This window comes from Vollenhovia emeryi, unplaced genomic scaffold (genome assembly GCF_000949405.1).
Source record: "Vollenhovia emeryi isolate VEMERY1.0 unplaced genomic scaffold, V.emery_V1.0 DF939136.1, whole genome shotgun sequence".
NCBI classification, from domain to species: Eukaryota; Metazoa; Arthropoda; class Insecta; order Hymenoptera; family Formicidae; genus Vollenhovia; species Vollenhovia emeryi.
This window is the reverse complement of record NW_011967230.1, coordinates 2210906-2224058: the sequence shown is the minus strand read 5'-3', so window position 1 is coordinate 2224058 and position 13153 is coordinate 2210906. Positions and strand designations below refer to the sequence as shown.

Below are 13153 nucleotides of genomic sequence, written 5' to 3'. Positions count from 1 at the left end.
ACAGGCGAAGACGTACCGAGGGCAAATGTGTTCTCCGATCGCCGTTAATTGTAGCGATAGGTAAGCCCGACTCACGAACGTGTCGAACGCTTCCCGCCTCGCCTGCAGCGCGTCATCTACTTTCAGGGTGTCCAGTAAACTCGATGAAAAAAATCCCCTGGCTCTTTCAGGTTTTCCGGGAGCCGGAATTAAGTTTTCCCCCGGCCGTTTGGTGTAACTTTTTTTCAAGATGCATAATTTGCGTACGTCTGCACGGTAAATCGAGCGAGTGTTAAATGACGAAGTCCTTGAAGTATTTTTCTCGGGAAACGAAAGTCCCGGAATCTAAAACGGTAAAAATTTAAATTAAAGCAATTATATCATCTATGTATAATACATCGTGTAATAGGAACGAACATATTACAAACCATTCGAACCATTTGCGATGCCGTACGTAATCATATATGATGCCTTTGTTTTGCTTAACTGCATTTAGTTTGCAACTTACTAGACAGTAACTTACTTGGATAGTACTGTTTAGTAATTCATCTTTTTTTTTTTACAGCTTTGTCTCGGTTGAACACATTGAAATAAAATAACACGACGATGAAAATATAAATTACCGACCACGCTTACAAATAAAGTGATGTTTAGCGAAACAAAAAGTTAGCGTACCGAGAGTCAAAGGAAAGGTTATTTTACTAAAAACTTTAAATTATTCAGAAAAAAAAAGTGAAACTATGTAAAAAGTCCAGATAAATCGTAAAATTTCCTGACTTCTCCCTGACAATTCCCGGTTTTCCGGATTTCCCTGACCACTGGACACCCTGACTTTGCAACACGTACGATTCCGTGTGCGACATATGTTATCTCGATGAACGACAACCGGTCGAGCTGCAGATAGAACTCTCACCTCGAAAGTCTCGAGGGCGATCGTAATTTGATCGTAACGACCTGGACCAAGGTGGACGAAGCGGCGACGAGCTGCGAATAAAATAATCATAATACTCGACATCGAGTATCTTGGTAATTAAACCCGATTAAAATGCAACGTATGAAAAGAGTAAATTAAATTCATCAGAGTTTAAATGGAGTTACGTTGAATGGAATTAAGGGGCTTTGCAAACATCAAGTGAACTTTAGCGCGTCACGCACACGTACGTGGCGCTTGCATGTGTAATAAAACGCTCGCAAAATGTAAGCTCGACACGTAATAAGATGCAACGTTTACGCTATTCCTTGTTACAACGTAATTCGCATAGCGTAATTATTTTAAACTAGATAAAATCCTGCACCTGCGTACGTCAAAATGATTTTTTTTTTCAAACGTCAACTGTGTAAGAAACGAAAGGTGCGATATAAAATATGAAAAATTACATAAGCGACGAGGTATAAAGTTATACGAATTGTTTATATTTCCATGATAAAATGTGTGACTCTTGTGCTTGCTGTTCATGGAATTTTACACAGATTTTTCTGACAGTGTATGCCGAGGTAAAGCACCGTAGAAAAATAAAATTCAATGTGAATATGAACAACAAGAATAAAAATCACAGAAATTTATATACCTTCGTAATAAACTGTTATAAGCGCTTTCGGGGCGTATAATTTCATATACTTGTTTTTTGCAGAAAGAAAGCGCCTTAGAGTCTAGAAATAATCTGCGCTATTTCTTTTTTCCGCAAACACATGGAGGCTCGCGCTCTCGGGCCCGATAACGACTCGTGCGGCGCGCGGCCGTTAAATTCGTATCGCTCTTTTCCACCGTCGAAGCGGCGCGCGCGTCCGTGCAACGTTTATCGTCCGCAGCTCGTAATCGTGCGGTACGTAATAATTCCGTGTTGATATCCTGAGAAATTCTACCGTGGTATAAATAGTGGGCCGCAGAGCAGGCTCCCGGTGAAAGGAGTAAGGGCATATCACGCTCTGGCGAGCGTATTCTTTTTCCGTTTCGCGATCGCCAATCGTTACACGTCGACTATAAGTTATATAGGGTGCTATAAAACCGCTCGACAGTTTTCGTTTATACTCTATAAAAGAAAAAAAAAAGTGTGTAAAATTACGCGAACAACACGTGCGAAAGTCATACAATTTGTCACATACTTTCCCGCTATACATCGTGCGATTCTCACACTTGTTCACATAATTTTACACCTTTCTTCACAATACGCACTCCTCGCCCGACACGAACTCGATATTTCTTTCGGAAAAACACTTGTATACGAGCAAGTGACGTAACAACAATATTCGAAATTGATTTGTCGTATCTCAAGTAGATCTCTCGCATTTCAGCGGAGTCTCGGGTATGAAAACACGTGGCGTTAGGAATTGAAAAGTTGACGTAAGCAATGACCTCTCTCTCTCTTTTTTCTCTCAGAATTTTTCTCTAAATCGTTACGCCATCCCTGAACGCAGGCTGATAAGCACACGAAGGAGTAAAGCTTATGATAAAAGTATGCAGCTAATATTACGCGCTGCGCAAAGGATGAATAAGGCGAGGGATATTTTGATAATTAACGTTCGTGACTTCTCGCTAAAGAGAGATAAGAATTTTTTAATATACTATTATATTATCATCACGCAATTATATATAATTATACGATTATCCAGTTAGTTGCAATATTGGATAGCACATCTTTATCGTGTTGCCGTTCAACGATCGTTTGACCAACTTGGCATTGACTTTATCTTCGCGAAATTATTAGAGATTATCGCATTTCGCAATTCAGTTTTAACACAACTTCGTAACACAACGAGCCTCAAAGACAAATTCGGTGAAAAACGTTATTGAAATTAACGAAAGAATATGAGATCTTGTTATTTATTTGCAAACTTGGTATATTCTTGTCCCGAACCGTTATTCGTGAACGATTGGCGCTCGAATACCTATTGTGTAAGGCGTTTCAAGTTTCCCATATTTCCTTTCACGTGCGGATTATCATGCACAGCAATTTGATGCAAAGTTCTCTTTCCATAACTGAACGCGAGACTCGAAAAGTTCGAGTCGCTAGCATTCTTGGAAATTTCTCTTTGTTCGATGTAAAAACAGACTTGCATATCCCCGCCATGTAATCATGTTCTCCAACGTTTGATGTTTAAAAAAAATTTATCGGAAAATGTGATACTTTTTTTACCAGAGTTATATATAAAATTGTCCGACTGGATGTGCGCAATCCAGTCTAATATTGATATTCACGTACAAAAAGCACGTAGCTCTAGGATTGAAAATATTTTTGAAGGTCCAAGTGTAGTTTTTGGTAAATTTTACGTCCAATTTTGTAGCAATTATTAATTCGGGTCGGCTGATGTGATTGGGATTCGTTGGTTTTCCAAAAATTTCGAGATCTAGATTCGCAGTTCTCCGACACCGATTCCTTCCGGAAAAATCAAGCTTCGAATGTCAGCTTGCTCGAGGTTTCTCTCGCGTATATTTTCTCTCTAACGAACAGATATATTCCCTAGCCATTCTTGCGAGAGAGTTTACATTTCGTAGCGACAGCGCACGTTTTCAGACGATTCGCACGAAACGAAAGGCGATATCACGCCTTTTTTTCCATTACGTCACACTCGTCTCGCCGCGAATCTCTTTTCTTTCACGCGTGTGTTTTTTCTTATCTGGTTTTCCGCGCCCTATCTCATCTCTGGGAACGTTACTCCGCAACACTCACACGCTCAATATGCGCAACGTGGGATAGGAACGAGAGCACATGTGGCTTCCACGAATGTTCGGCATGATTCGCCGCTCGTAAACTCGATCATATATATCCGATTATATTTTAATGCATCTTGTGGTTCTGCTATAATTTTCATCATGTATCATAATCGAATTACAATAGACTCTCGGCTAATCCGGCCATTCCTTGTATAAAGAAGTGTCGGATTACTGAAAGTACGTTTTATTATATAGTAATTTATAGGAGTACTTCGTTATTCTATCTAGGATAACAAAGTCAATAGTATACGCAAACATACTTAATTTTAACATAAAGCTTGAATTTAAAAAATATGTTAAAAGTATATAAGCCACCGCTTGAGCGCCATTTATTCCGCTCGTTAAAATTAAAAGAATTTGCCGCAACAAGCGATCGGATTAGAATCTACTGTATATAGCATTTTATCATATACCCTTAATCCGACTGTACATATTTAATTTTATACATGTAATATTTGATATTTTACTATTACAAGTCAATTATATACTTTCATATTCCTTGTACCGCTATCGCGACGCTTCGTCACATTTTCGCGAAAGTGAAACAAATTTTGCTTTTTTGAGGCAGATCGCTGAAGATATCGAGTCATATCTTCGGCATATTTCCGACAATTGACGAGACTCGAGAGTACAATCGCTTTCTGTTCTGTATCGAGTGTAACGTTCGGTAATTTTCCGAAATCAGCGCGAGGTAACGGGACGTCCTATAACTGTTTTCTCGGAAAGGTACCCCGAAGGAACTCTCAGCGTCGAATAAATTATTGCAGCCTGCCAAGCCAAGCAAGTTTATCGACTGCAATATCACGGCTTCGTCCTGCGCCGTGTTTGCCGCATCGGATACCCCATTGCAGCCTCGATGAAACTTTGAATCTCTCTTTCGCTCTCTCTCTCTCTCTCTGTCGAGTACAAATCCTTATTCACAATACCCGGTAGGTGGTTTCTCGTTATCGATCCTCTCCTTTCATCTTTCCCTCCGTTGTTTTCTTTTTGCCTTTGCACCTTCGTGCGACGATAATGGATCTTTTCTTCTCTTGGCGCGACAATTAGAGTTTCTGAGCCGCGTAAGTATGTTTTAAGCGGAAATATGTGTGTCAAGTAACCTGGCGCGATGCGATCAATACCTTCTCTGGAACAGGGTAAATTCCCGTATTTACAATTGCGCCAGCGAGCGCGGTTCCGGCGATGCCAGTGGCAAAACAGGTCGGCGATCCCCGGCCCCGGTGGCAATTGATTATTTTCGCGATACGAGAAGCGCCTCAAGCAGCGTCGACACTTCGAGACAGTTCTGACGTCATTTTGCGGGAAATCACGCGTTGTACGTGCGAATTTTTACAAGAGCTTTGTCATCGTTATACGAGGAGTACAAGGAAACGTTCATCCATATCTTTCGATCAATTTGCAGTCTCACGAACGCGATGCGAGAAATATCTCGCAATTGACCCGCGTCATCCGCGAGAATCCTCCTCCGATACTATTCGCTATTCTCAGATTTGTATTTTAAAATCGAGAAATAATTGGCGCGTGCACAGACACAGTGTTAGACCACCAGGATTCAATCTCAGCGGGAACGGCAGTTTTTTCCAATTAATTCTCAAGTCATTTAATTATAATACTCTGCGTCAGCCGCAGCAGATCGAAACCTTCTTCGCAAATAAATATATATTGAAGCGAAATACGAACATCGCGCAAAGCGAGTGTATCCGCCACGACACAATACCGTTACGACGTATTGCTGACAGGGATGCATCGGGAAGAGGACTAGGCTTCATGAAATATTAACGCAGTGTTGTGTCTTTGGATTCTCACTGTTGTACCATAACGTAACCTAAGGCAAACCGAAAGAGATTATGTGCACATAAATGTAACGTAATATATATATAATTTTCTTTGTCCTTTTTATAATGAACGTGACACGTTTCTTAGAATACTACTTAAGATTACTTAATACAATACCGTTGCATTAATTACGTGTGCTATTCAATATATTATCTAACAATACTTACTACGAAAGACGGTAAATTAGTTAGATTGAGGATTCACGTAATACGATGCGCTAAAAAAAAAAGGTGAAAAACATTTCTCGAGTTTACGTTTTCCGATTTGATTAGTCTTAGGCGAACGCGTGAGGAAGGAACTATGCGACACTTAGGCAACCTGTCTGACGAATAAGCATTTTCAGAGGTTCAAAGAATTTCACACCACTGGTGGTTACAATCGCAACGTGTAAATAATCGACGATATCCTGTGATATCGCGCTTAAGAACGAGATCCAACTATAAAAAATAAAATATCCAGGTATTCAATGCAAATTCAGGTAAGGCTGAGTAAACAACACGTAAAAAAAAAAAAGTGCAAAATCTGATTTGAAGCGTTTACCTTGCCAATACCATTATCCACGCGTTACTCAGATCTTAGCGGAAAAATATTGTGCAAACGAACTGGTGATAAGGGCGTACAAAGAAGAGAGTTAATAGCTCGCGCATACCGTAATTATACTAACTAGTTCATTTTCAATAACAGTCCAGCCTCAACTCTGTATGCTGTGCAGCAGGTCTCGGACGCGTCATGTACTGCGAGACACGTTGATCTGAGATTAAAATGTTTTCGAGATTTCGTGGCTAAGATACTCGCGTCGAGCCCCCGCTACTTTCTCTCCTCTCTCTCTCGTCTAGAAAAGTCAGATCTTACGTAACTTTACGGAATGCATATACCATACCATAGATTAAAGATACAGCTTGCACAGAGTTTGAGCGAAAGCTAATAAGAAGTGGGATAATGCGCGTTTAAAGAACCATGATCTCCCTCTTTTTCTCTCTAGTGGAATGTACGTTTGATTGGTCATTAGCTCTCGTCAATGCGCCCACCTTTCTCCCCTCCTCCTTATCTCGTCTACCGCTCTACCTTCCTACTTGCCAACACGCAACACGTCACAATCTCTTTCTCTCTTGTCTACTAGTAAAACGAGAGTATGAATACAATGTTGTCGTTTCTGATACATACGAGTACTCGACTCCCTCTCCTCCTCCCCTATTAGATATACGTATAACGAGAAAAAACGGAACTCGTGGTTGCACATCACATTACTAAGAGCACTTAAACCACGCAACACTTAACTGCGTTATAAAAATACGCAATATTACAATAAAATAATTATTCATAGTTTTTAGTTCGATTAGCTGCATATACTTGACAGAGATTATAGCCTTGCACGTTATCACAGTGTACGGTAGTTGCCTTCCTTGCACTGCCTCCAGAATTTCCACGAGAACACGGCGATCGCCATCAGACACGTAGTCAAGATTATGCCACCTGCAGCGGAAAGATACACGCTATTTCACTACTTGACGATTTACGCATTTGCTTCAGCATCAATTCAAACACAACAGCCGTTTCACGTTAAAATTATATGAAAAAAAATTCTTTTACAATACTTGTAGCATAATATACGCTATTTTTATTATTTGAATAAATTTCTCCTTTATCGTTTTATTGAAGAGATCATTAGTCGATCTATAGCCAGTAGAAAAACAACTCTTACGTACCAAAGAAGCTCAGACCATCAAACTGGCGGTCCTTAGAGGATGGTAAAGTTGTCGGGCGAGCTGTTGTCTTCATCTCAGGCGTACTAGAATGTGTCGAGGGGCTGGTTGGGTTTGGTTCTGCTGTAGTTGGTACAGGTTTTGCAGTGGATTTTGTAGTAGGTGCTACAGTAGGTGTAGTAACAGTCGTGGGAGAAGGTATAGGTGTCGTAACGTTGGGTGTAGTAGTAACGTTAGGTTTAATAGGTTCAGGGGCAACGGTAGGGTTAGCAGTGGGTGTAATCGTCGAATGTGAAGTGGTGGTTTCAGACGTAACGTTTGGCGTTGGCGCTAGAGTTACCGGCTCAGGGAGTTTTGCATTCTTCGCGAGAGCAGCATGCGGAGTGTTTTCACGCGCCTCCTGTTGTGTATCTGAGTGCACGAAAAATTCCATACATTATTTCTTTTAACGAAGATTCAATACATCTCAACTGTAAGCCCCCCCCCCCCCGGTTCCTTATAAAATAAGAATATACATTTGAAGCCCACACTTTCATCTCTGTCGATACGAGCTGGTATAAACGTGCATACAGAACGTTAAGTGAAGCAACCAATTTGAATTTGTCTCTTATATTGATAAGATATTCACGTCTGGAAGTACAAGGCGAAGAAAATTTGAATTTTATCCGGACATTAAGACTTTTTCAGGGTTTCGTGAATCCTTTTCTCGGGCGTCGCGAAAAGTGAACAATTACATTGATCGATAAATATTGGGACGAGGCGTAGCTCTGTGCTAAAAATTGACCAATCACAGTCTGAAGTGAGGAGAATAATCGCTTGTGATTGATCAATTTCTTACGGCTTAAGACTTACTACACCTATTGTAGACCCGGTCTAATGGTAGGGTCTTCCCTGTACAACACGCATATCTAAAGTAAAGCAGCCGCTACAAATGCTCTGAGGCGTTTCTCTTCACTTGCCGTCTTTAGTCAAATAAAGGCGAAGAAAAGTACTTTGTCACGACAGCTCGACCACAGCCATAAAACATATCTTTAAGACACTTTTCTTAGACATACGTGTCGGTTCGATCCCGGCCCTCGTTCCGCATATTTTCCCGCGAAGGGGAAAAAAATTTCGAATATTGAGCGCTTGTAGAAGTTCAAGCGCCTCGAGTCGCATCCAATAGGCCTGTTTTCTGTTCCTACACTGGTGAACTAGTGCAATAAATTAGAATAAGACAAACATAGTTTTTCTCATTCTAGCTTACTGTACCAGTTCACCAGTGCAGGAACAGAAAACAAACCTAATGTTCAATCAAAGGCTTGTTTTCTGTTCCTACACTAGTGAACTAGTGCAATAAATTGGAGTAAGACAAGCATATTTTTTTCTCATTCTAGCTTACTGCACTAGTTCACCAGTGCAGGAACAGAAAACAAACCCCAAGATTAGGCGCGAATTTCACGGAATTTTTACCTAAACCTAACCTAACCTGTACGGGAATTCCGTAACTTGCAACCGATGCTTTTCGGTATCGTTAACTAGCGACAGCCAATAGCGAGAACGATCTTCGAAAAAGACGCAGATTTTCGTTGGTTGTTCCTAGTTAACGTTATCGAAACATCTCGATAGCAAGTTACAGAATTCCCGTACAGACGCGTGAAAGACGTTCGCACCAAAGGGCAAACTCAAAGAAAAAGAAAGGACGGATGTTAAACTCGACCAAGTTTTCCCACTTTCCGCGCTAGCGGAAAAACATTCGCGATCCCCCGGCGTTATCTCCCGCGATTTTTAACGCAAAGTAATCCCCGCTGAAACCTCCCTGCGTCATTTACGTCCCTCCGCCTTCTCGTCAAAACATAAACACGCGCCGAGACGCGATAACGCGCGTCCTCTCCAACCGCCCGGCGTCGTCGCGGCTCAACATATACGCGTCATTTGTCGGCGGACTGGCGGGCACCGCAGCCGTCGCGCGTTCGATCGTTATCGCTCATCGCAGGCGAGATTCGGCCGGCGGTGGTCGGCGGGGGATCAATAGCAATCTGCTCAAGACCACCGCCGCCACCGTCGCTGTCGCCTAACGAAGGTCGAGCGCGCGTAGGAAGCGTAAAACGTTACCGCGCTCCCCCGCCGCGGCGGATCGATGCTTTTCTACGCGGTCTCGCACCCTCGCGGTGCCTGTCGCGCGCGCGTTCGCGAGCGAATCTCGCCAACGCCGCGCTTTCGCTCCCGGAAAAAGCCGGATCGGCCCAGCTGCGCTTATCGGTAATTCGACGCGGGTAGGCGTCGCACGCTGGTCGCGACACCCGGCCGCCGCGAGCGCGTTCAAGACCGGTCTACGATGTTTTATTAGCCGTCGGCGAGAAGTCGGGGGTACACGCTGATCCTCTTCCCTTCTAGGTGGATGGAAGAGGACCGCGTCGCATCGTCGACTTCCTACGAACGAGGTCGACGGCAGAGAACATTCCATAAGGTAGGGTGATCTACGGTGGTAAACCGTTGGAAATCGATCGAGCACGGGCAATTATTCCCCTCGCTTTCGTCTACGATTGGTCCGTTTCTCGCGTCTTAAGATTCTCAATACGCCTATTGTAGATCCGGTTTTTAGGAATGTCACGGGTCGTAGACGTAAGGCAGGACAGAGAGACTCGAGTCGTGAAAGTCTCTTGTATGCGACTTGAATTCTTTTCCGCCTTGCCTTGCGTCCACGATCGAGGCATTGAGGGTCTACGGATCGTTCATCTCTGCCGTTGGCCTAACTCGCGGTAGACCGAGCCTCAACGCCGTTATTACGTACGCGTGAGCGACGCGCTTCGGAGTCGCCGCTACGCGTCGAAGTGTCCGTGCCAGCGGCAAACTTACGAGGTGTCATCCCTGCCATCGCCAACGTGCCGATGGTCAGGCTAAGTAGCGCGCAGATCATGTAAGCCGGCTTCATCTTCTCGCTGCTCGGAGATCCCGGGACTCGCTCTCGTGCCTCTCGAAACGTTGCGCGCGAAGAACGGCGGAGAAACGACAACGCGCGACACGCACTACCGCTGAAGTGACTGAACGAACGGCTTTCGAGTAAACCCGCAGCGACCCGCAGCGACCTGCAGCGACCAGTGACGACGACCGCCGCGTGTAGTGTGAAGATGGCGGCGGTAATGGCGCGGTTGCCAGATCGACGCGGCCCGATTGTCCCTAGAGCATAGACGTATAATGTATAGACCATAGACTGCGCGCGCTCGGCTGAGGCCATAGACGTAATATATCTAGGGTCAAGCTGCCGCTGCGAACGCTTCGGAGCGTCTCCCTTCTCTTTCTATCTTCACTGAAAGAAAAGAGAGCAAGAATACTTGGTGACATTTGAAGCGATAGCTTGACCGCAGCCTAAGGGTACTATTACATTTGTCGTACGACAAATTTTTCAAGCGTGTCGATTGGCCGCTGAATAGAAAGTTTCTAGATCCTCGAGAATTTTACTATCCTTCAGCCAATCAATACGCTTAAAAATTTTGTCGTACGACAAATGTAATACCAGCCTAAAGCTGGAAACACACGAAGAAACTTAAGCAGTGAGACGTAATACTTAAGAATGTCAACCAATCGGAATTTTCAGCATTGCTTAAGTTTCAAAATGGCTGCTCGCGTTCTCGACAGCCACTGGTTAAGGCCTTCACACATAAAATTCCGTAAGGACGTAAAACGTAAGCGTAAGTCCCAGTCTACAATAGAGATTTAAGCCTTAAGCCTTAAGAAATTGACTAATCACAGTCGCGCATTCTTCTCATACTTGACCGTGATTGGCCAATTTCTTAAAGCTTAGGGCTTAAATCATCTATTGTAGACTGGGACTAATCCTTCTCGAACAGACCAACATGACGCCAATACCCGCCCTGTAGCGCGATTCTGTAACTCGTTATGTCGTCGTTACGGGCTTTGCGCAGATCTAATATACCGTAGAAAAGCTGCGCGAAGCCCGTAACGACGACATAACGAGTTACAGAATCGCGCTACTGACGTTACTGCGCGAGTCGAGTCAGTGACACGATCCGAATATCACTTCGATATCGCCCGCGCAATGTAAGTATCACAAATAAACGCACACTTAAAGTCACACGTCAGTTGATGAACAGTCGACGAACTCGCGGCTTCCCTCTGTTCAAGTTACATCGGAGAAATAGCGAGCGCAAACGGAAGACGGTGCTCCGAGAAACGAAGACGTCAATAACACGATCGCGCACACCGTCCTGTGCCTCTCGCACGGCAGTTCGAATGACATCGCGACGCGCGTCTGACTGCGACGCGGCTTGCCGCTTGTTTGTCTCGAGCCGCCGCGCCGCAGCGACCGTTGCTTGTTTGCCTCGAGCCGCCGCGGCCGCAGCGATCGTCACTTGTTTGTCTCGAGCCGCCGCGGCCGCAGCGATCGTCACTTGTTTGTCTCGAGCCGCCGCGGCCGCAGCGATCGTCACTTGTTTTTTCTCGAGCCGCCGCGACCGAGGTCACAGGTCACAGAACGTTCCGTGCGCCGCACTATTGTTCGAGCCGCCGGCACGTACGCCACGGGGCGACGTGTGCGATCATTCTCCGCGCAATTAATCGACGCCACGGCCACGCGAGCGTGCACTTGGACATACGGGAGGCGGACCGTCGAATCGTTGGTTTCTATGGTTCGTGCTCGCTATTCCTTCGATGTAGCTTGAGTACAGGAAAGGCGCGAGTGTGTCGATTGTTCGTCAATAAAAAGCAGGTGAATCTACGCGCTTATTTGAGATACGCTGCGCGAGCGATATTAAAGTGAATAACTCAAGTCGCGTCGCTGACTCGACTCGCGTAGTACGGCGCTGTAGCGACGGCCCGACGGGTACGGCACCATGTTGGTCTGTTCGAGAAGCATCGCGGAGCGTCGCGGACACGCAGCGGACCGGTCTCCCGCGCCGAACGGTCATCGTGACGCTTTTCACGACGGTGGTGAGTAACGCGGATCAGGTTGAGCGATCGCAGAGCAGATTATTCGATACTTGTGTGTCGGCGATCCACCGAGACGCGTGAATCTCGCGAGTAACCTCGTCTGTAATCTATGGCGCAGCCGGATCCTCGCGGCGCCGCGAGTGTACCAAGCTCCAACTTCAATTCGCGTCTCTTCGCGCGTGTATCTACCCGATATACCCGAGTTTCCGCGCGTGACGCGCGGCGAGTGAAATGTTGACGCGAGATCGCCCCATTGAACGCTCGCGTTCGGTCGCGAGACGCGTCAAGCCTCGCGTATCTCCGAGTGCCCGCCGGAACGTTCCCGCCGTTTCACGCGACGCCATCGTGCCGGCTCGTGTTTCCGTATACGATCGTCTCTCTTTCTCGTTCTCGTTGTAACCGAGCTCGCGTCGGTTAACACCGGGAGTGCCGTGTCGCGAGTGCCGCGAGTGCCGCGAGTGTCGCGTTGTGCCGATTGCCAGTGCCAAATCTGCGAGGAGTCTGAGAGGAAGCGGCGGCCTGGGAGGCATCGGGCAATGGCGGAGCAACCCTCTGGTGAGTAAAATTATTTATGTATTATTCTTAGTGTAAACTTCATCCCGCGGATTGCTTTTATTCGCCTCCCCGTCTATTCGACTCGACCGTTCGAACGATTCGCACGAACGCTCGTCAAATAATAGGTTTGTTTTCTGTTCCTGCACTGGTGAACTAGTACAGTAAGCTAGAATGAGAAAAAATTTGCTTGTCTCACTCTAATTTATTGCACTAGTTCACCAGGAATAGAAAACAAGCCTATTGTTTCATGGAAAAGATTCAGATTTTTTTACACTACTTTAATATGAATTCTACGTTTCTATGTTGCAGAATCATCAACGTAGCTAACTCCGCTGCTGCCCGTCGGTCGGTGAGTGACAAGTTTTTTTTACCAAGGTAACGAATCTACATTTCGCAAGGCCAATGTCCACGATGCTAGAACTTGGTCCAAGTTCTAGTT

General features: G+C 45.1%; 1 protein-coding gene across 1 annotated transcript; it reads right to left on the bottom strand.

Moving 5' to 3' along the window:
• Positions 1-5477: 5477 nt before the first annotated feature.
• On the bottom strand, positions 5478-10462 carry LOC105567633 (sialomucin core protein 24-like). The gene is made up of 3 exons (XM_012022642.1): positions 10069-10462; positions 7234-7641; positions 5478-7000 (listed from the first exon to the last, which is right to left on the bottom strand). The coding sequence occupies exons 1-3, from the start codon at positions 10445-10447 to the stop codon at positions 6906-6908; spliced, it is 882 nt and encodes a 293-aa protein (XP_011878032.1). The 5' UTR covers positions 10448-10462; the 3' UTR covers positions 5478-6905.
• Positions 10463-13153: the final 2691 nt, after the last annotated feature.

Bases quoted from the DNA above. Each gene is read 5' to 3' on its own strand.
- LOC105567633 (XM_012022642.1), bottom strand. From the start codon at position 10,447: ATGGCCTCAGCCGAGCGCGCGCAGTCTATGGTCTATACATTATACGTC. The intron at 7,642-10,068 runs GTAAGTTTGCCG...TCGTGCACTCAG, and splicing joins GATGGCAGGGATGACACCTC to ATACACAACAGGAGGCGCGT. The intron at 7,001-7,233 runs GTACGTAAGAGT...TTTCCGCTGCAG, and splicing joins TGATGGTCTGAGCTTCTTTG to GTGGCATAATCTTGACTACG.